Raw genomic sequence first — 24,602 nt, 5'->3', positions numbered from 1 at the left:
AAACATTTAATTTTATTATATTATATGATTATTATATATTACATTATATTAATTTTAAACTATTAAAAATACTATTAAAATAATAGGACTTAAAAAACAGAAAAGTGGGGCAATGTAAATAGGTTAGATACAATTTAGAACTGAATACATGCCATAGTCAAATGTTTGAAAAATCTATGAATATAAATCCACTTCGGAAGGAATTCCTTAATAAAAGAAAATGAACAAACAAAAATTGATGGAGGACTGGACAGTAACTGGATAGATATTGGGTAGAAACAAATATCTTGTAACATATACCACAATAAATTTCAAACGGATCAACATCTAAATCTAAAAAGACATGCCATAAGAAAACAACAATAACAAAGGTCAATGGAATTACACATAAACTTACACTCTTTCACAAGTGTTTGGGGTAAATCATTCATGAAATATGATTTAGAGTTAACTATAAGAGACAAAAAACTTTTTAAAAGCTTCTGCATAACTAAAAGCAAGGCATTCAGAATAAGTAGGAAAGATATAGATAGGAAAATTATCTTAGCTAGGCATTTCTAGAAAGCGTGATATCTAGAAGCTGTAAGAAACTGATACAAATTTGTAAGGGTGAGAGCTATTTGAAAAGTAATATAGAAGTATATAAGAAGCTATAAAAACATTTATTCATGTCATATTCAAGGGTTCTGTAACTATGTTGATGCTCTATGGGCATCATTAGCAGCAGAAGAAAAAAGGCCATCTATACAAAAATGCTTCTGGCAGAACAATTCATAATCTTAATAAATAACTACCAATTGGGGAATGGTTGATTAAAATGTGGCATAGGCATATAAGGGAATACTACTGAATTGTAACAACAGACTCATATGAAGAATTTTTAAAAGGGAAGACATGTAATATACGGTGAAGACTGCTTTAACAAGTACAGGGCAACAAACAACAAAGCTTATGTTAAGCAGTTTTTCTTTAAACATTCAGTAAATAACAGAAGTATGTGTTTTCATGTAAAATCGTTTATATTTTTTTTTAAAAAAGGAAAGCCAAACCCCAAATTAATAAAATAATAGTAACAACCATGATAAACAAGTAGATAAGTTGATATGCAAGATGTAAGTGATTTGGTTAAGTGAAAGATATAGGATTTTGTCCGTAGAAAAGAATCTGATTTATAAAATATGAGGTCATATTTAGGACCAACAAAGAATTAAAATGAATATAAATGTCTGAATGTTGTTTTCTGCTTTGGGGTAAAATTACATCTACTCTTCATTTACTAATTCCTTCAATCATATGGAGTAATTTCTCAAAAAATGAACTGTTACACCCTGCAGTTAAGTAAAATTCTTGTTTGAAGCATGCAATTAGCAAGCCATAAGGAGAAGAGTCTAGCTAGACCATCCCACTAGGTGTAATTAAGTCTGGAGGAAACCTGGGTCCCTTTTTTGCCTTTATGTATCCAATCAAAGCTAAAAGGTCTGTCTTACTGACATCTGTCAACACTGTATCAATCATGATAAGAAGGAAACAGGAGTAGCTTCTTCTGGAAAGTATCCCATAAAATGCTTTTTTTCCCCAGAGTAGATTATAAACCACATACATTCTTAATACTCTTGATTATTTTAATGTAAAAATTTGTCACCGAAAGTACTTATAGATTACAGTGGGCAACAAAGGAATTCTTCAAAGACATAAACTGAATTGTGTAAATTTTAAAGAAATTTCTGAGAACATGAGAGAAAGGGTGATTACACATCGATGCATGAAAGATGATAAATTAAAGGAGGCTAGACTGACATGCAGGCCATATCCTGGCATAGGCCTACTTACTATATTCTGCTAATAAATCTACCACTTAGTTTAGGCAGAGAGGAAAGTTAAGCAACAGTTTCTTGGGCTTTGAGAAATATTTGGATATCTGGTCCCTTTAAGAAACCTGGAGGGAGTATATACAAAGGTGTGATGCATCAGATGCATGTATATATTCTATACACTATATCTAAACAGAGAAACAAACAAATATGGGATCCAACTTTCTTAATAGTCATTTCAATAAAGATGAAAGAGTATATATTTTTGAAAAATGAGTGAAGGGTGTGAATACACTTTCAATTGTGTCCACAGTGATAGCCAGAGTAACAAGAATACAATCGCTCTGGGAATATGAGAATTGCAAATTTACTTTTAGAAATGAAATTGGAATAGTACTAAGATATTTCATGGATGAAATTATAGGGGGAAAGACTTATTTCTGCCATCTACTTGCTATGTTTATGAAAACAAGTATCAATAAAACACAAAAATGTAAGAAACATTATGGGTCTTGTATAAACAACTCAAATTTTCTCAACTAAAAATTTGAGATTAAATTTTCAACTATATGCTTATTACTTTTAAAGGAAAACAATAAATAACCATGTTGGTAAAGGATACTTTATTTTTTAAAGAGGGAAATTGGTATTAATAGTATCCTAAAAGAAAATTCTTTTTTTCTTTTTTTTTAAATGCATATGCTTTGAGCTTCTACATCATATATATGACCTTTTCCTTAACAGTGGAAGAACTAGACTTTCGGATCTCATCTATGAAATATCTTAAACTGTACTACTTATCCAACAAAAAAGTGCCCACGAATGTGGTTCTGACTGCCACCCTAAACTGGGGCAGACTCTTTATTCATGATCATGCACAGTTCTTAGGAAAATGAGAAAATCTGGGTAACACATGTTTGTGATTCATCAAACGAGGGTTTGGACAATGCTAATTAGAACTTCAAAGTTGACCAGGCAGGCACCTAAGGAAGTCTTAGTTTGTACTGACATCATTTGCTATACAGAAACAATGTAAGATGACCTTGACCACATTCTCCAGAGGTCACAAGTATGATGTTCAAAGGCTATAAGGCCACAGCATTTAAAAGTTTTGGGTAAAACAATGATGTGCTTTTTTCCCCTGTTGAATCTTATATACTACTTACTAGGTCACAAGCTACAAAAGAGTCATTACCAACACAACGACACAGACATAAAATAATTGGAAATTTTAAAATATAAAATCAATTGCAATGATAATTCATCTACACAGAGACAGTTATCCACCCAACCTCAGTAAATACAGCCATTAACATTTGAATAATGAAATAAAGAATAGAAAGGGAAACTTGAAGAAAGAAAACAGGATGTCTCTCTTGCAAGTGAGAGTACATTTGTGCATGTATAGGGGGCAGGAAAATGGAATAATTTTTTTAAAAAGTAAAGTCTCATTAATTATACTGTGACACATAAAACAAAGATGCTCTCAAATACTAATATACATAACACTGTCAACACTAAAGAGCTGTTTAAGAAGATAGTGTTTAAGGATGGAACACAAATTTATAGGCATCTTAACACAGAGTGGTGAGAGGGTTTTGTCCAGGGATGGAAGAAACCTAATAAAGGTTAGTTTCAAACCTACACAATACATATGTTATGCATGCATACATGCACATGTACTTTTGAATATATGTGTGCATATAATATAGCCTAGAATCTTAAATAAATATAATTAAGAGGGCAATAAACTAACAATGAAGGGTGAAGGAGCATGCAGCCTACATGATATATATGCCTAACAAATTAGATACCATAAGAGTAACTCTAACATAGGTAAAGATAAAAATAACCCAATATTATAATAATCCAAGAAACAAATAAACCAAGAAATGAGCTCAGACGTCTGTATACAAATGTACAAAGTATGTATAACAAGTAAAGTGATTTAAAGATCATAATTCCAGGAGGTAAATTTGACATCATCATGGATTTTAGTGTGACTTAGGAGGGATTGAATCTATGACTGAATGTGTGTGTGTGTGTGCATATATATGCATGTATGTATGTATACACATTTACATACATGGTATTTAAAATAAACAAAAACAAAGGCAGGGACTTGAGGGTGGGGGTGAATAGTAGTTTACATTAAGAAGAAATAATCCTAGTAAAAATGCAGGAAGCACAGTTGGTATTATCAGAGTATACTGCAGATTACTAGGAAAAAGTGGAAATAGAAGAGGAGTTAAAAACAGGTCACAAGCTGGGGACAAAAGCATTCCATGTTATGAGAGTCTTATCAAGACATCGACTGATATTCTCTGAGCCAGAAGCAAAGAAACTAATAAGTGCCTGCCTTGCCCTGATGATAAATACATTTTTCAAAAGATGAAGAAAGAAAAGAGGTGAATTGCTATGTTTGACCTCATTCAGATTATAAAATAAAAGCAGATTTCTGGGAGAGAAATGATGGTAACTTGGCTGGGGGATAATGAGAGGGAGAGGGAGAGGGAGAGAGAGAGGGGGGAGAGGGAGGGAGGGGGGGGGAGGGGGGAGAGAGGGGGGGAGGGAGGGAGGGAGGGAGAGAGAAAGAATAAATTTGTGTTTGGGAGAGGAAAACTGGGTATGGCTTCATAGACACAAAAGATTTTGGGAGAACAAACATCAAAGGATTTGTTGAAATGGAGAGAAAATACCTTACACTAATGTTCTAAAGGGGAAATTGGCCGAGGAAGCTTTCAAAAATGAGTCTGAAGATTACAAGGAAGAAATGCAGAAATATAAAGATATTAAAGTGGCTATAATGGGAGCTCATTGGCCAGCTAAGACTTTAAAAAGACAATACACAGAAAATGGAAGCAAGAACAAGTTATGGATAACTAATATAAAAGAAAGTCATAATAAGAATAATACAAACAGTACTAAATATCAGAATGAACTCAGACTGGAGAAGAAAGCAAAAGATGCCAAAAAGTATTTTATTTTGTTTTCCTAAACTATTGAAGGGGAAATCAACAATAGGAGCAAAGAAAAAGTTAGAAGACTTCTCAGGCATGATGGGATAATGATAAGACTAAGAATAGAGGTATTCAACTTATGATTTTTCTATTTTCTCTGCCAAGAAGAAGAAATGGAAGGAAACAGAGCATGAATTTTAAAGCACACATTGGTCCTTTTCAAAGACAGAACCATATCAATAGTCCTAAAGATCAAAATGAACCAAAGCTGCTGAATAAAGTCAAGGACTCCAAATTTTTTAAAATTACATTGAGGAAAGGAAGAACTTCTATACAAGACTGCTATATATATAGGGCTGGATGGGAATAAAATAAGCATAAAAGCAATAGAGTTGTTTGAATTTTATTTTGATTCTGTTTTTGCTTTTATTTCAGTTTGTTTGGGGAATAATGTTTGGGCTGGAAAGGATAGAAGACCAAAATGGCTGAGTTGAAAGTCAAAATGAATAAGAAGCACACAGCTAGATTCCCTTGATTAATTCATTAGCATTAATTCAATCAACATTTATTAAGCACCTTGGCACCTTCAGCTACCACAGCTAGGTACTGGGAGTATGAATACAAAGAATGAGATAATCTTTATTCATAAAGAGCTTCTCTTTTAAAAGGAGAAACAGCAAATAAAGACAAACATTTACATATATACACGCACATATATGTATATATTTATACACATGATATGCATACATATATATATATGTATATCACGAATAAATGAAAAGTATGAAACACAAGGTAGTTGGGGAGTCAGAGTACTGGTAACTAGAGGTTAGGGATGGGACACAAAAAGTCAGCAAAGCCTTCATGTACAATATTATTTTTGAGCTGTATCTTGAAGGAAGAGAGGGACTCTGTAAGGCAGAACACATTCCAGGCACGGGGGCAGCTAGCACAGAGGCATGGAAATAAAAGATGGTGTCATGTGACACAGTGAAAAGGCCAGTCTGGCAGTATCACAGAGTGTGGGAGCAGGAATAATGTCTGGTGAGGCAGGAAAGATAGGTTGGGCTGATGTTTTGAAGGTCTTAAAAAGGTAATCAGTGGAATTTATATTTTATCCTGGAGGCAACTGGAAGCCACTAGAGTTTACTGAGTAAGGGCCTGATTGGCATTTAAGGAAAATCCTTTTGGCTTCTAGTAAGCTTGGCTGATGGGGCAGCTGGGTGGTGCAGCAGAGAGCACACTGGGCTTGGAATCAGGAAGATTCATTTTGCTGAATTCTAATCTGGCATCAGAAACTAGCTGTGTGACCCTCGACAACTCATTCAACCTGTTTGTCCCAGTTCCTCATCTGTAAAATAAGCTGTAGAAGGAAATGGCAAAACACTCCAGTACCTTTGCCAAGCAAATCCTAAAGGAGGTCATGAAAAGTTGCACAAAAATGATTTGACTCAACAACAACAAAGACAAGCCTGGCTGGTAATGGTTTCTTAGGCCTGTGTTCCCTAGAATTCTTAGTCTTCCTTTCTCTGTGGTTCTGCATAGGGTGGTTAAGTATGCATTCTCGGTCACAGATCTTATATTTAGACCTAGAAAAGAGCTTAGGGGTCATCTAGTTCAACTCTATTATTTTGTAGAAGAAGAAATTTGAGGTTCACAGTAGTCTCTGCCTCTAATTTGACTTTGTGGTTCCTGACATCTGATCTAGTCTCCGGGTTCTACCCCCATACAGCAGTTCTGGACCATGATGCAGTGCCATGGCCTGGTGCTTTTCATTTTCAGCATTTTTTATTTCATTTTTAATTTGCAGAATAAAACAAGCATTTCCACAACACCGTATAATAAAAAATGATTGCATGCAAAACTGCAAATCTAGTATGTACTACTTGCTATTCCTTTTAAATATAAAGTAATCATGTGCATTTCCTTTTTTTTCTTTTTTTTCCCTTCCCTCCCCTGCCCCTGCCCTAGAGATACACAAATATGTATATATGTGTAAAATCATTCTATACTTACTTCTATTTACAAATTCTTTCTCTGGATGCAGAGAGTGCCTTCATACGTCATTTGTAGTCAGTCTGGATATTCATAGTAGTCAAAATGACTTATTCACTCCGAGTCGTTCTTAAAACAATATTGCTTTACTATATATAATGTTCTCTTGGTTCTGCTCATTTTGCTCTTCATTATTTCATTCAAGTCTATGCATATTTTTCTAAGATCATTGAGCTCATTATTTCTTAGAACACAGTAATATTCCATCACAGTGATACAGCACAACTTGTTCAGCCATTCCCCAATAATGGGCATCCTTGCCATTTCCAGTTCTTTCCCACCACAAAGAGAGCTGCTATGAATATTTTAGAACATACCAGTTCTTTTTCTTTTTTCCTAATCACCTTTGGAAATAGACCTAGTAGTGCTATTGCTGGGTCAAAGGGTACCGGTAGTTTAATAACTCTTTGGGCATAATTCCAGTTTGCTCTCCAAAATGGTTAGGTCAGTTTGCAATTCCACCAACAATGACTTAGTGTTTCAGTTTTCCCAAATTCCCCTCCAACATTTGTCACTTTTCCCTTCATTCATTTTAGCCAATCTAATAAGTGTAAAATAGTATCTCACGGTTTTTAATTTTCATTTCTCTAATCAATAATGATTTAGAGCATTTTTCATAATACTGATAAATCATTTTGATTTCTTTATCTAAAAACTGCCTATTCATATCCTTTGAACATTTTTGACTGGGGAATGACTCACCTTCTTATAGCACTTACAGAGTTTATTTATATATTTGAGATGAGACCTTTATCTGAGAAACTGTCTATAATTTTTTCCCTAAAATTTTTGCTTTCCTCCTGATCTTGGCTACATTGGTTTTATCTGTACAAGGCCTTCTTATTTAATGTAACTGAAATTATCCATTTTACACCTCACTCTGCTCTCTGTTTCTTGTTTATTCATAAATTGTCCACCTATCCATAAGTCGCATAGGTGATGTGTTCCATATTCTTCCAATTTCCTTGTAAAATCCCTCTTCATAACTAGGTCATGTATCTATTGTGGCCTTATCTTGGTAAATGGTACAAGATATTGGTCTATGCCCAATCACTGCCATACTGCTTTACAGCTTTCCCAATAACTTTTACCAAATAATGAATTTTTATCCCTAAATCTTGTCTTTACACTTGTCAAATGCAAGATTACCTATTTATTTGCTGTGTAAATTGTATATCTATTCTGTTCAACTGAGCTACCTTTCTATTTCTGAGTCAGTACCAAATGGTTTTGATAATTACTGCCTTGTAACATAGTTTAAGATCTGGTCCTGCTAAACCTCCTCCTCCCTTTACATTTTAAAAAATTATTTTCTTTGGTATTCTTGACTTTTTGTTCTTCCATATGAATTTTGTTATTATTTTTTCTAGTTCAGTAAAAAAGTAATTTAGTAATTTAATCGAGATGGCACTGAGTTTAGGTAAAACCATCATTTTTATAATATTGGCCGTGCCTATTCATAAACATTTAATAATTTCTCCAGTTATTTAAATCTGATTTTAATTGTATATTTTTTTATAATTCTGTTTATATAGTTCCTGGGTTTGTTTTGGGAGGTGTACTCCCAGGTGTTTTATACTATGTAGAGTTATTTTAAGTGAGGTATCTCTTAACTATCTCTTCTTGCAGGGTTTTGTTGGTAAGATATAAAGGAATGCTGATGATTTGTATGGATTTACTTTATATCCAGCTACTTTGCTAAAATTATTGTTTCAACTAAATTTTTAGTGCCCTAGACCTAAAGGAAGAGCAGAGGCTGAAGCATCTTGGGGTTAAAGTCTTCTGTACAGGGATCCTGAGAAAGGGATTGTATTCTCTTTGTCCTGCCTCTGCCTACAGTTCTTGACCTAACTACAAAGGGACATGCCTCCCTTATTCCTACCCTGGCACTGGCTCACATACAAGGTTTCTAAATGTGGTTCTTTGAAGTTGTGAATGGGGAGAAGGGTGATAACGGTGACAGTAGTATTTCTTTAATGATATTTTCTTTGTTCCATTGTTCATGCAGTTTCATTTAGTGCTCTTCTCCACTGGTCTACAGCTGGTTTTACCAACTGGAGCTAGGATTGGCTGGAACATTTTATGTCACCGTCTTTGTTAAAGGGTCCTCCTTTAACATCTTTATCTTCCCTTTTGCTAAAAGAGAGACTCCTACTGGTCAAGACAAATTTTTTTTAATTGTCTGGCGCATTTCCTAGATCTATTTGGAAAATTTTTTTGAGAGAGGGAATGGGGGTGAGGAGGGATTTGATGTACTTCTTCCTACTATTCTGTCACCTTGTCTATTCTCTTTCCTAGATATTGTCCTCCCCTGAATTCTTTCCTGGTTCTATTACCCATGGACCAATTCTCCTTACTCTTTTTTGCTTAATTATGGTTCAATTTTCAATTGAGTACATATGCTCCTATGAATTCTACTACTGCCACTGTGTAGATGATACTTAAATCCATTCATCTAGTACTAATCTGTCTCCTTAGTCACAAATTTGGATCATTCCCTCTTTCCTATATGTCACCCACCAGAAGCCTTCTTGGCATCTTCAGTGAAGTTTGTCCTATATGGAGCTCATTTTCTTCTACTTTCCCTTCCCTAACATCCCCCCACCAAAGCCTCACCTACTCCAAATTTCCCCACATCTTTTTAGGTTACTAATAGCCTCCTTTAACCTCAGACTCTTTCTTGCCTCTTCTCTCTCCATCTCCATATATCATCAGTTGTCAAGACTTGCTAATTCCTCCATGACGTGTCTTATACTGATCCCTGTTTGTGCGTATCGAGTTACACCTAGATTTCCTTGATTAATTCATCAGCCTACCAGTCAACATTTATTAATCACCTATGTCCTTGCCAGGCACCAAGCTAGGTGCTAGAAGTACAGATACAATACAACGTAGGCCCAGCTAAGTTCAGACCCTCTTTACTTCTTGCTTAGACTATTGGAATAGCCTCCAAACTTCTTCCCTGCTATTTGCCATCATCCCCTTATCTAATCCTACCTCTACACAGTTGGATAAATAAACATAGACCTGATGATTGTGCCACTACCTTACTCAGAATGGTCAGTAGTTCTCCTTCATGTCTAGAATAATATACTCGTCCCTCAGCCTGATTGTAAGATTCTCCAAAATCTGGGTCCTGTCCAGCTTTCCAGCCTCCTTTCAGATTCCTCCCCTATTTCATGTACTTTCATTTCCAGTTGAATATGATCATTACCTTTTGCCTTCGCTTGATAAGCCATACCCCACCTATGTGTCTTTGTAGAGGTCATCCCTCATTCTGGAACTAGACTTCCTCCTCAATTCAACCTCTCAGAACATCTGTCTTCCTTTAAGGGTCAGCTCGGTTATTTCCTCCAGTTCTAAATATTCTCTCTTCAGACTATACTACATTTACTTATCTATGCGCAAGTTGTTCTCTGTAGTAAAATACAGGCTCTGTGCAATCAAGACAGGTCTTTGCTTTTCCCTTTGCTTTTGTATCCTGTACCCTCAACACTTAGCATAAATCCTTGCATACTAGAAGGCACTTAGTAAATAGCATGCTGAGTTGAAATGAATTGTGAAATTAAACTATCTCTATTTCCAGCTCTAACCACCTTCAGTCTTGCTTGTCAGGTGCCTGGTAGACATACTCTCTTGCATGATCCTACTGAGACTTCAAAATCCAGATGTGCAAAAAGAACTCACTGTCATTCCAGCTAACATCTAAAGTTACGCCTCTTTCTTCCCTCCCAATTTCTGGTCACCACCATTATTTCAGTCACCCAGGCTTGGAGACCAGGAAATATTAATTCATCACTCAGTATCCAAAGAGTTGACAAATCTTAGGGATTCTGACTTGATAACACCTCTCCTAGTCTGTCCCAAGAACAATATGACCAATCTGATTAAGGACCTCATCCATTATAGTCTAGATTACCGAAAAACTTCTAATGGTTCCCCTGCATCCAGCTTCCCTCCTGTTTCCTTCACAAGTGCCAAACTAATACTAAAGATTAGACCTGACCATACCTTCTTGTACTCCAGAAGCTTCAGGGGCTAACTATGACCTCTAAGATAAAATACAAAGTCCTGTTTGCATTTAAAATTTTTCAGTCGCAGAGCCTCGGTTTCCTCATCTGAAAAAATGAAGATAATACTCATAGGATCTACCTCACGGGGTTGCTGTGAAGCTCAAATACAATAAAGCATATAAATTAATTTGCAAACCTCAAAATATGATATAAATGTCAATAATCATCATTTTAAACACACTCTGTTATGTCATTGGCAGAGGTCTACCAAGATGCAAATCAACAATTTGTTGTCACAGAGAGCTGCCTGGAAGAATTAAAAGACAAAGTGCGGTTCTTCAAAGGACAGTGTTACTCAGTGTGTCAGAGGCTAAATGTGAATTTTCCTGACCCCAAGGCTGGCTCTCTATCCACGATGCCACACTGCTTATTCTTATCACTCTTACCATGATTAATGCTGTAGTTTAAAAACCGGAGCATCGAGAGAAGACTGAACTGCACAAAATGGATTATATCCAACTTCATTGTAAAGTATGTAATTAATGTGATCATGGATACTGCGAGATGCAAAGTTTTTAACGTTCTGGATTTCTATTACAGTCCTGCGAGCTTTCAGACTTTTATATCCCCTAACGTCTCTCACACTCACAACTGTACACAGGGACAACAACTCTAAGATTAAAATCCAGGTAGCCTAGTTCTTGCTAATTAAATGTGTGGCCTTGATCTTTTCTTATTCCCTTTTGTTTCTATGAGACTGAACTGAAAAGAAATGAAAGTAATGACTACAGAGAATGGAAGGAAATAGTCTTTCTTCTTTTATCTAAGTATGAAAGCTCCTAAGACCCTTAAAGAAAGTCCACAATGGAAGCATTCCCTTAAAAGTCACCTTTTTCTTCTTAATAGCCTTAGAGGAGACAGTGTATTCGGAACAGCTGACGGCATTAAATGTTTCTGATGTTAGACACACAGAAACAAGCTAAGTAATTCATGCACAAGGCCCCTGTGTACTGATCTTACATAAAAATGAGTGTTTGTTCATCAGTAAAATGTTTTAAACTCACCATCCCTCCCCACTCCACCCCAGAATTCCATAATGAAAAGAAGGAGATAAATAAACAGAAGGAAGATCAGGGCTGGAGGGATAACAAGAAAGGATTCTTATGACATCATTCCCTGCCTAAGGGGAAAGGAAAAAAGGGATTATGTGAATGATGAACATCTGGACTATGTCCACAAAGGCAGGGAAGACAATGTGCACATGCCTGCACATTACTTCACTGAATTTCCCCAAAGTTTTTATCACAGGAAAGAAAGAAATAACAGCAGCAGCGAAACCATGGTTCTATAAAAGTTCACCATTTATCAAAATGAAAACCAAATTAAGAGTTCTCTTTATTTATTGTACAGTGCAAAGTCTGTGTCAGCTGCAATAAATTAGCAGGAAAAATCCACGTTGGCAGTCATTTCTCTACCCTTTTAAAACGTCTTTATACTAAATTCGAGATCCTCTATGGAGGATTTATGGGAAAATACAGGCAAGAAGTGTGTAGAATGGGGTATTAAAGGGTTTCAATCTACATCTGCGGAGGACAGTGCTTCATCAAAAAAAAAGAAAACCAGTCGGCAATCAATAGTTAGAGATGAGCCTCTTCAAACTTAGTAAGCCAGGTCCTCATGTAAAAGACACGAAGTCTGCAGTGAGGACTATACTTGAACCCTTCTGAGCTTTGCAAAACCTTCCAGGACTTGTGGGTTCAGGTCTGTGGCCCTTAAGAATGCACAGAAACCTCTCTGGTGAGGTAGCAGAAGAATAATTTTAAGTACTCTATAAACAAAACAAAACAGCCTACCTTGAACTGTTAGAGTTGCTGATGCTTCAGCTTTCCCAACCATATTTTCTGCAACACATGTGTATGATCCCATATCTCCTGCCACTACCTTCCGGATTTTCAACGTATGATCATCTCGGATTTCATATCTTAGGAACATATAAAAAGAAGGAAAAAAAAGTCAAACACTTTATTTTTGTTTAATCTGACCATTACTTACATAACTGTAAACATAAGCACACCAACACACCATTTTTTGCTGTTATCTGACTATTTAAAACACAAAGTGAAACAGTCCATAATGTTGAATAGTTAAGCTAAAAAATCACTTTATAGTTTTACAGGTCTTTGGACCTTCGGAATAATATTTCCAAGAGAAATATATTATTTTAAAATGTCCATGTCTTATATAATAGGAACTCCCAATTAGCTAAGTATGTCTTATTAATAAACCATAGAAGCATTGCTATCTGTGGCACATATCTGCTTCAAGGCTCTAACTTCATTCTTCAAGATAGAGAATCTCATCATGAGGAATTAAGCTCCAATCCCTAACCAGTTTAGGGGAATAATAGGTGAATGTCAAAGAACTCGCATCCTACCACCCCAGCTGATGATTTTCCTTTTGAGTAAAAGAGAAATCTATCCATTACTTGGGTCACTTACTTCTCTGACTGTAAAATAACCATGTAGAGTAAGAAATTAATATAAATCCACTCTGTTTCAGTAAAAAAGTAAACCTTTTCTGTTCTCTGTTTTCCCTACCTATCCATCACCACCTGAGCTACAGTTTCCTTGGCTTCACACCAGATGATTTAGTTGACTTCTGTGAAGAGTAACTATATTACTAGGAAATGTTTTTTTAACTCTTACAAAATATGATTATAATAAAACTGAAAATCATCAGCTAGATATTTTAATATGATTAACTGGAATATTAACTATGTTGACATGATACCTGGATTTGGGAAGCTCTCCATCATCTTTTCTCCATCTTACTGTAGGTACAGGGTCACCTCGGGCTTCACATTTAAACTCTGCACTGTCATCCACAGTTACTGCCAAGTTACTAGGTCTCTTCACAAATGATGGTCTCTCTAAAATTAAATATGCAATATTTAATATAAAAGATGCATGACATTGAGGCAAAGTTAAACTTTCATTTGTAACAAATTTTATTATTTAAATTATTCCATTAAAATGAAAGTTGCCACTTTCTAAAATGTATTTTATAACTTAACATACATTTGATGCATAATATCTTGGCAAAGTGTATGTCACAAAAAATGTGATAAAAATATAATGGTTAATTGATCAGGACTTAACAATGGCGGTGCGCCTTTGGATTTGCTAGGTAAACAGCATTTGTGCTTTCTAGTTATATTCTTCCCCATCCCCTCTGTTATAAGAAAATGATTCACCCTTCCTATGATACCATTTAAGTTAAACAAGCTCAAGTTCAGTATTACAATGACAGTCTTTCAGTTAGTCAAATATCCTTTTTTTCCTTCAGGATAATACCCAACTTTGCTGGGTAAGTTATTCTTGGTCACAATCTTTTTGCTCTTTTAAATATAATGTTCCAAGATCTGCAGTCTTTTTTAGTGTAGAAGCTGCTAGGTCTTGTGAAATCCTGATTGTACCTCTGTAGCAATATTAAATTGTTTTTTTCTTGTTGTTTATGATATTTCCTCCTTAACCTGGGAGTCTTAAAACTTAGCTATGATATTCCTATAAGTTTTCCTCTTGGTATTTCTTTCAGGTGGTGAATGGTAGATATTTTTTCTATTTCTACTTTAATCTCTTGTCCTAGAACTTCGGGTCAATTTTCCTTAATAATTTCTTGTTATATTGAATCAAAATTATTTTTTTAATGTCACTTCCAGGTAGTCCAGCAATTCTTATGTTGTCTCTATTCAATCTGTTCTCCAGATCAGTTGGTTTTCTGATAAGATGTTTCAGATTCTCCTCTATTTTTTCAAGCAGTATTATGGATTATTCAATTCCTCTTGCCCAATATTAGTTTTCAAGGAGTTATTTTTTTCTTGAGATTTTGGATATCTTTCTATAATTGGTTAACTTTCATTCCATAATTTTCTTGGATTGTTTTTTTTTCCTTAATTTTTCTTTGACCTCTCTTATTTGATTTTTAAATTCCTTTTAAGTTATTCCAAGAACTCTTTTTGGATTTGTGACCATCTGACATTACTTTCTGTGGCAGAAGTTTTTTGCCTCACTATCTTTCTCTGAATATGAACCAAGATCTTCTTCTTCACCATATTAATTATCCATGGTCAGGCTATTTTTCCTTTACTTACTCACTTCTATTTTTATTTTGTTTTATTTTATTTTAGGAGTTTATTATTGTAGTTAGATTTTAATCCTGAATTGTGGGTAATGGTGTCCCAGGCAAAAAGTTTTTTAAAAAAATCATATGATTACATCAATAGATGCAGAAAAAGCTTCTCAGAAAGTACAACACACATTTCTATTTTTTAAAAAAAACAAATATTTGAAAGTATAGATATACATGGATTTTTCCTCTAATTGATAAAAAGCATTTACCTAAAACCACCAGCAAGCATTATTTGTAATGGGGATAAGCTAGAAGCCTTCCCAGTAAGATCAGGTGTGCCCACCGTCACCAACATTATTCAATATTGTATTGGAATTCCTAGCAATAGCAATAAGAGAAGAAAGAAAAACAGAAGGAATCAGAATAGGGAATGAGGTAATAAAACTATCTCTTTTTGCAAATGATATGATGATACACTTGGAAAATCCAAAGACAACTAAAGAGTTAGTTGAAACTATTAATAATTTTAGCAAAGTAACAGGATATAAAGTAAATCCACGCAAATCATCAGCATTCCTATATATCACAAACAAAACTCTGCAAGAAGAGATAGTTAAGAGATACCTCATTTAAAATAACTCTAGACAGTATAAGACACCTGGGAGTAAATCTGCCAAAACAAACCCAGAAACTACATAAACAGAATTATAAAAAAATTTTAAATAAATAAAATCAGATTTAAATAAGTGGAGAAATATTGTCTTCATGGATAAGCACAGCCAATATAATAAAAATGATGGCTTTACCTAAACCAATTTATATATTCAGTGCCATGTGAATTACCAAAAAAAAATTACTGAGTGAGAAAAATAATAACAAAATTCATATGGAAGAACAAATAGTCAAGATATCAAAGAAAATAATTTTTAAAATGTAAAGGGAGGAGGAGTTTTGGCAGTACCAGAACTTAAAGTACATTACAAGGCAGTAATTATCAAAACTATCTGGTACTGGCTAAGAAACAGAAAGGCAGGTCAGTGAAACAGAACAGACGTACAATTTACAGCAGCAAATAAATATAGTAACTTGTGCATTTGACAAGTGTAAAGACAGGATTTTGGAATAAAAATTCATTATTTGGTAAAAAAAATTTGTTGGGAAAGCTGTAAAGCAGTATGGCAGTGATTGGGCATAGACCAATATCCTGTATCATTTACCAAGATAAGGCCACAATAGATACATGACCTAGATATAAAGAGGGATTTTGTAAGAAAATTGGAAGAATATGGAACACATTACCTATGAGACTTATGGATAGGCGAACAATTTACAAATAAACAAGAAATAGAGAGCAGGGTGAGGTGTAAAATGGATAATTTCAGTTACATTAAATAAGAAGGCCTTGTACAAATAAAATCAATGTAGCCAAGATCAGGAGGAAAGCAGAAATTTTAGGGAAAAAATTATAGATAGTTTCTCAGATAAAGGTCTCATCTCAAATATATAAAAAACTTAGTAAGTGCTATAAGAAGGTGAGTCATTCCCCAGTTAAAAAATGTTCAAACGATATGAATAGGCAGTTTTTAGATAAAGAAACCAAAATAATTTATCATTATTATGAAAAATGCTCTAAATCATTATTGATTAGAGAAATGAAAATGAAAAAAACCTTGAGATATTATTTTACACTTATTAGATTGGCTAAAATGAATGAAGGGAAAAGTGACAAATGTTGGAGGGGAATGTGGAAAAACTGAAACACTAAGTCATTGTTGGTGGAACTGCAAACTGACCTAGCTATTTTGAAGAGCAATCTGGGATTATGCCCAAAGAGTTATTAAACTACTGGTACCCTTTGACCCAGCAATAGCACTACTAGGTCTATTTCCAAAGGTGATTAGGAAAAAAGGAAAAGAACTGGTATGTTCTAAAATATTCATAGCAGCTCTCTTTGTGGTGGGAAAGAACTGGAAATTGCAAGGATGCCCATTATTGGGGAATGGCTGAACAAGTTGTGCTATGTCAGTGTGATGGAATATTACTGTGCTCTAAGAAATAATGAGCTCAACGGTCTTAGAAAAATATGGATAGACTTGAATGAAATAATGAAGAGCAAAATGAGCAGAACCAAGAGAACATTATATATAGTAACAGCAATATTGTTTTGAGAACAACTTTGAGTGAATAAGTCATTTTGACTATTATAAATTCCCAAATAGACTATAAATGACATATGAAGGCACTATCTGCATCCAGAGAAAGAACTTGTAAATAGAAGTATAGAATGATTTTACACATATATACATATTTGTGTCTAATGGTAGCCATTTATATGGTGGGGGTGGGGGAGGTGAGGAAAAAAATCTACATGATTACTATACACACACACACACACACACACACACACATATATATATATATATGTATATGTATATGTATATGTATATATAGGGAACAGCAAATTGTACCTAACAGATTTGTAGTTTCATGTGCAACCACCTTTTTTAAAAAAATTATACTATGTTATGAGAATTCTGGCTTTATTCCATAAATTAAAAATAAGATAATTTTTAAAAATACAGTGTTGGACCATTTTATAATAAAAAGTCCAATTTTCATAATTAACTTAAAAAAATTTCACACCAGCAATGGGAAAACCTAACACATGGCTAGATTCTGAATGGGACCATGGTTTTCTTTATATGAAGAGCAACCTACGAATTCGATCAATTGGATAGGTTACAAAAATTTTTACTATTTCTTAAAATAGTAAAGCTGTTCAGATAATGGTATTTGTTTTTGTTTTATCTTTTCTATGTCAATCTAAAAAGATTTACTTCAAAGCAATTTATTAATACTGATGAATCACATTTGTTTTCCTAGAAGTTGCTCTTATAGCACCCACCAGTCTATAGTAAAGCATTATTAATGGAAATAGTATTAAACTTCTTTCAAGAACAAAAAAAAAGGTATACCATTAATATAGTATCCTAAATAACAATGTTTAACTAGTGTTTTGTGTAATGCACCATTTGCTATTGTTTTACACTCAAATATTAAATAAATAATGAATACAAATAATGAATGGGATATTTATCATTTTGGACTGAAAATTCAGAGAAAGAATGTATTTGAAATTTTCTGCACCTGTAGTTTGATACATACAATATTCCAACTGGGGTTAAATTAAATTGATAAAACTACTACTAGAATAGCAAATGTTATTCCCTAATCCTACCATGTAAAAGTTATTCCATATGAATCAATCAATCTGCCAGCTAGCTGAAGTTCGCTCCTTTAGAGGTCAAAACATTTATTTCAATCACTTATTCTTGGAAATTATCAACAGCAGAGGCTCAAATAAAAATTGATCTCTTTGGGGGTGGATGTTGATTGAGGAAACCTCAAATGAGCATTATCTTTGTTGTATTGTATTTTTATTTATTTAGTTAAACATTTCCCAATAACATTTTAATCTGGCTCAGCAGGAGTTTGACACCTCTGATCTACCATCTAACGCTGCACACTATTTTGACTTTGTAAGTACAGTTAGACATTTTCTTGATATCCCAAGAGGCAGTGTGCAGCAATGGGTGCCATTCTGGACTCAGCATCAGGAAGACCTAGGTTTGACTACTTCCTCAAGCACTTACTAACTCTGAACTTGGGCAAATCATTTAACTTTTCTGAGACCCAGTTTCCTCTTCTGTAAAATGGGAACAGCTGAAGACTTTGAAGGATTGTTTTGAGCTTCAAATGAGGTACGTAAAACATTTTAAAACCTATGAAGCATTACATAAATCCAGATTATTATTATTATTGTTTGTAACACCGACTGTGTTGCATCATAATACAGTAGTATTCTGAAGGGCTCGATGCATATTCTCTCAGAAATTAGCAATATGCTGATTATCTTTGTCTTAATGATACCTTCTCGAGAGGTTTCTACTGGCTGAAGAATAGTGCTGGGAAATGACAGTGTCCTAAGGAAAAAATAGAACACTAACAACAACAACAAAAAAAAAAAACAAATTTAAATTCTGTTTCTAGAAAAGGGTGAAAATGTCAGTTAAAAGATTTTTAAATGACTTAATGAACAGGCTCGGTGACAGCTATCTCAACCAGTCAGAAGTCTTTGTCATTTAATTTATGTGCCTTAGTCATTTTACAGGTAAAAGATTACCAAGTATTGAAATATATTTAAATGAGATATTAATGTTCTTTTAATTAAAATCATGTGTTCTATTTTGCACAAAACAATGTACTAGATAAACGAAGTAAACTTAAGTTATTTTTCTTATATGCTGTTACTCATTATTGGGAATGTCTATGTTACTGTCTTTACTAATACAACTATTAATAGTTTTTACATGGTGATACTTAGAATAATTGATTTGAATAGATTTAGCCATGCTCTCTACCTGTGGAACATCAAGCTACGTGAGAAATTGTTAGAGAACATCTTTGGGATGAAATTCACTCATTCTTACAAACCTGAAAGAAGATATAGTATTTGAGGGGAAAAGACCTTAGATTAGACAAAAGTCCTTTACCTAAAACAGTCAGTTCTGCTACTTCGCTCTCTCTTTCTCCCACCATATTTGTTCCAACACAAACATATTTGCCAGCGTCACTCTTACGTGTATATGTAATCATGAGCTTCCCTCCTCGGATCTGAAAAAAAAAAGTAATTACTTTAGTCCACAAGCTGAAGAGGCAAAGTTAAAAAGACAATGGAGCAAGAAGCAGCAGCACAGCCCAGCTTTCTCCAACAGTGACTTGGAAGATACTGGAAGAACAGCAGAACAACTGGTGGTCAGGAAGTTTATTCCAGGTCAACACAGAGAGATCAGAAAAGGCCTGTGAGAACTTGAGAAGGACTACAATCAGGAAGGACCAATGCTGAGCTTTCTAGCACCAGAGCTACTCTATCTCAAGGTCAGGGTCTTGGAGCCTTCTGACCCAGGGCAGGGCCGGAGTGAAGATATGTACCTAAAGATATGTACTGCATCAGGGAATTCAGAACAAGGCTAAATTTCTTACAACTGGTCTTAGAACAGGATTAAGGAACAAAGAGGAATGAAACTGAGGCCTATGATTTTGTAGCTAGGCAGGGCATGTGGAAAAGTGACAGCCTATACCTTTGTCTCTTTAGTCCTAGAGCAAGACCATAGATTCAGCACACAGATCAGAACTGGCTAGGGATTTGGGGAAGGGAGTAAGGAAGGAGAAAGGACAAGCTAAGACTTGAAGCTGAGTAACCAGGGCAGCGAACATGAAGCAGGAGGAAGCCTGCAATTATGGGGCCCAGACGCTGAATCAGAGTTGAAAACTGGTAAAACTTAAATTGGAAGGTCAGTGATCAGACCATTTGGTGCATAAAATGGATAACTCCCTACTCTGAGCCTACCCTAAGATCCTTGAAGAATCTATCAGTAAATATGTGGAAAAAGTAGCAGCAAGCCGCACAAAAGAAAGATCAGCACCAAGCAAAGCCCCTACATTCACTTCAGAAATGTAGAGATCGTGGTCTTAACCAAAGTTCCAATTCAAGAAGTAAGGGTGGAAGGCTGAGTAAACAAAAAACAAACCCAAAAAACAAAATCTACTATTAAAAATATTTTTGGCTAGGGATATACCCAAGATATGAATCCAGATGGTGGAATAACTCTACAATATTTGCAAGCGAAATCTTAAACAAAAACATAGTTTGGCAACAAAGTCAGCCAGAATTTCTGAAAGAAATGAAGAGGGGTTTTTTAAATCATTTTTGTTTTTTTTAAAAAATATATGTTTGTGTGTGTGTGTGTGTGTGTGTGTGTGTGTGTGTGTACACAAAATAGATCAAATGAGAACTCCTAAGGAAAGAAACAGAAATGAGGAGCTGTAAAGATCTAGAACAAAAGACACAAATCCTTATCCAAGTTACATACTACCTGAAAATTAGAATGGACCAAAGAGAAGTCAATGACTCTAAAAGACAGTAAGAAATATGAAAATAAAAATCGAGATTTTTAAAATAAAAGAAAATATAAATTGTCTCATATAAAAATAAACTGAAATAGAAAAAAGACTAAAGGAAAAAAATCTATGAAACATTAAACTATTTGAAAAATCTATGAAACATTAAACCATTCTGAATTCTGAAAGATTCTGAATGCCATATTTCAAGAAATCATGAATAAAACCACCCAGATCTATTAGAACCAGAGGGTAAGGCAGAAATATAAAGAAATCTACTTTTTAACACCTGAAATTCCAAATTAAAAACTCCTATATCATTAACAAAATCCAGAATTTCAAGGTCAAAGAAAAACACTGGAAACACAGTTCAAATACAGAAGGGCTACAGTGAATATCACATAAGATATGGCAACTATCACTAATCCAGTAGGAAAGCTTGGAATAAAATAATCTGAAAGACAATGGATACAGTCCTACGATAAAGACTAACTAAAACAGCAAGACTAAGAATGGGGAGGGAGGGAATGGACCTTTAATAAAAAAGATTTCCACATATTTCTTAGGAAAAGACCAGTGTTAAGTAGAAACTTCAAAATTCAAATAGTGGAGGCAAGAGAAACAGAAAAATGTAAATATATTTAAACAATCATATAATTTTAAAAAGCATAACAGGAGAGAAGAAAGTGCTCCCTCATAGCACTAATTTCATCAGCATTCAAAGAGAATATTTAATGAAACAGAGTCTCTGGGGAGGGGGGAACTTAACATTTTGATGATTTTTAAAAAAGAAAGAAAAGGGAGACAAAATAGAATATGCAAGGGAAGAAAGAAGGAAGGAGACAGCTTATTCTCTCAAATAATCATGATATGCAAGAAAAAGACTACATAAAGAGAGGAAAAGATGATAACAGAAGAGCAGACATCACTAGAATCTCATTTTCCTCTGAATTGGTTAGAGAAGGTTAGAATACAAGTCAATAAACATTCATTAAGCAACCCCATGTGCCAGGCACTGTGCTAAATGCTGGTTGGTTGGTTGGTTGTTGTCCTTCCTTCTTGAGGAAGACGAAAATGACATTGATCCATTAGAGTTAAGTTACAGTGCATCCAACTGTAGCTGATCAGACCAATATGAGCTTGGAATGCTCCGCCACTTGCTGGGCACAAATAGTCATGTGAACATTTGGGACGGATTCTCTGAAGCTGTGCCTCTCACGTATCTTTTGAGCTACTTCAATTCTGCTTTGCTCATAAAGCATAGCCCCTTCTCTGATGAGGGCATGCCGTGCTGCGAGGTCTCCAATGTCACACAATCAATTCCAAAGTTCTTACAGTTGACCTTCAGAGTGTCTTTGTATCATTTCTTCTGACCAACATGTGAGCACTTACTCTGGGATACAAAGAAAGGTTTCATGCACAGTTTGATACAGCACTACATTCATTTAAACAGGAAAACAGAAGGGAAGGGTATAAAATTTTAAAAAGGAAGAAGAGGTTCAGAGATATATTAGTCATATAGATTAAAGAAAAATCCTCCTGAATGTAACGAGATATTATTGCCCTGGAATAAAAATGGTCCTTGTAATGGCAAAAGTGGGACTTTTTGCTGTTTCTTCTTTCGGAGTGCTTCTCAGCACCAAGGCAATCAAGTGCCTTTGATTGAGCCTTGCCTTTGACTGAATCAAGAGTCTTTGATGACCTGCTTAAGTCACAAGAAAGCCTAAGTCACATGCGTTTGAGTCACATGGTTGTGATGTCCTCTGACCATGAAGAAACACATATATACTCGGAGGTTAGCATTTTACTTTGGGGGCTCACTCACTGGAAGAGTCTTCTTGTGATTTGGCCAGACGAGACTCTGGGTAGCCATTAAGTAGTCCCTCAGCTTTGAAAACCCAGATGTTGGTGCTTCTGACCCTGATAACTATGTATGTACTGCTATGGTCAGACAGTCAGAAGTCTTCCCTGTTGATTTGTGTTATTTGCTTTGTTTACATAGTTTCTACTTATAATTTCAATTTGTGTTTTCTCTGGTTTAGGGTGCTGATTTTTTTCCCCTGAACTAAGTGAATGATACATGTATGTTTAATTAAAGTGAGATTGTAACCCCCTTAAAGTTGCTTTCCTTAGAAAATCAGATGTTAGCAGCCCTCCTGTGTGCCGGTGTTATTGGCCGTACATCTCCACAGCAGCTGCTAGTAACACTGTTGCTACAGATATGTAAATCAGATAAAGTTAAACCAGAGAAAGAAAATCAGAATAATATTTGTAACAAACTTTTAAGCACAAGCTTTAAATAAAATATTGGCAAAGAGGCCACCACAAGATAACAAAAGATTATATACTATGAGACAGCTACCTGGTGCAGTAGATCGGGAGAGCGCCAGGGCTGGCATCAACAAGACCTGAGTTCAAATCCAGTCTCAGACACTTCCTAGCTGTGTGACCCTGGGCAAGTCACTTAACCTGTTTGCTACGATTTCTTTATATGTAAAAATGAGATGGAGAAGAAAATGACAAACCTTTCTAGTATTTTTGTCAAGAAAACCCAAAATAGGTTGACAAAGAGTCAGACATAACCGAAACAACTGAAAAAACAACAAAATATTCTCTGATGAAAATGTTGAAAAACTCTGACCAGGCTGAATTTATTCTGGGAATGGAATGCAGACTTAGTTCGATATTACAGAAACCATAAACTTAATGCTGTATTACTTCAGTTTCTTCCTCTATAAAATGTACATAATAAGAGCACCTACCTCCCAGGGTTGTTGTGATGATAAAACGAGATATTTATAAAGTGCTTTTTAAAAAAATAAAGGCTGTTATTAGCTATCTCATCTCCATTCAGGACTGGGTTCCCTCCAACCCATCAGGAAGGCAGAACCTTTCCTTACTCCTTAGCCTATATTCCCTAGAAACAATATATGTTCTTTAGTTTTTGTTTTATTTTGAAGGTTTACTGCTACTCACTATTGAGTATTGAAGCATGATGACGAGATTACAAAGTAAATACAAATTTACAAAGATATCTGTGTTTAATCCTGATTCTATATTCTATAGGGAATCTGACCTGTGTCTTTCAGGTATTATCCGTGACGTTAGATCAATTTTAAAAAATGACAGCACTTATTATAAAGAAATATTATTTAGCTAGAGATGCCCAAAACCGAAGAGTTCGCTTGTTGTTAAGGTTGCTTGGTGTAATGAATTTGTAGAATCTTCTTCCCTTAACTTTTCTTTGATGTAAATGAGAAATTAAGCCTACGTTTGAAATTTCTTCAAGGTGCTTGCTAGTATCATAGGGAAGATGAGAAATATACACAGAGAATTATAATGTGAAAGAATATATGATAAGCACATTGGGTTTGCAAACAGTGTTATCTGAACCGAGAGGTGGAAGAGTAAGTGTGAAGGTTATTATGGATGAGATGCTTAGGAAGGTTTTCCTGGAGGAGGAATCATTTACGTTTTTCTTTAAAGCCATACATAGTTTAAAGCCATACTAGTCCAACATAACTAGTGAGAAACTAAAAGTATTTTTTCTTTGCCACTAATACAACGTTTATTTTTATCCGCGGATCAAGGAACCACTGTAATATTTCAAGTCTAACACCTAAGAAAAAAACTTAGGAAAAAAACAGGCAATTGCTAAAACTTCAGGCAATGAT

The 24,602-nt window shown here is 34.9% G+C and overlaps 1 protein-coding gene across 2 annotated transcripts in view; it reads right to left on the bottom strand.

Annotated features, from left to right (window-relative positions):
• ROBO1 (roundabout guidance receptor 1) overlaps positions 1 to 24,602 on the bottom strand; it is a 196,418-nt gene that overhangs the window by 131,581 nt on the left and 40,235 nt on the right. For both annotated transcript variants that reach the window (XM_036754542.1, XM_036754543.1), the window contains exons 2-4: positions 19,521 to 19,641; positions 13,630 to 13,768; positions 12,693 to 12,820 (exon numbers count right to left, since the gene is read on the bottom strand). In XM_036754542.1, coding sequence (XP_036610437.1) covers positions 12,693 to 12,820; positions 13,630 to 13,768; positions 19,521 to 19,641 — 388 coding nt within the window. The remainder of the gene's footprint in view (positions 1 to 12,692; positions 12,821 to 13,629; positions 13,769 to 19,520; positions 19,642 to 24,602) is intronic.

This window comes from Trichosurus vulpecula, chromosome 4 (genome assembly GCF_011100635.1).
Source record: "Trichosurus vulpecula isolate mTriVul1 chromosome 4, mTriVul1.pri, whole genome shotgun sequence".
NCBI classification, from domain to species: Eukaryota; Metazoa; Chordata; class Mammalia; order Diprotodontia; family Phalangeridae; genus Trichosurus; species Trichosurus vulpecula.
Note: the sequence above shows the minus strand (reverse complement) of the source record. Positions and strands in the feature narration are given on the sequence as shown.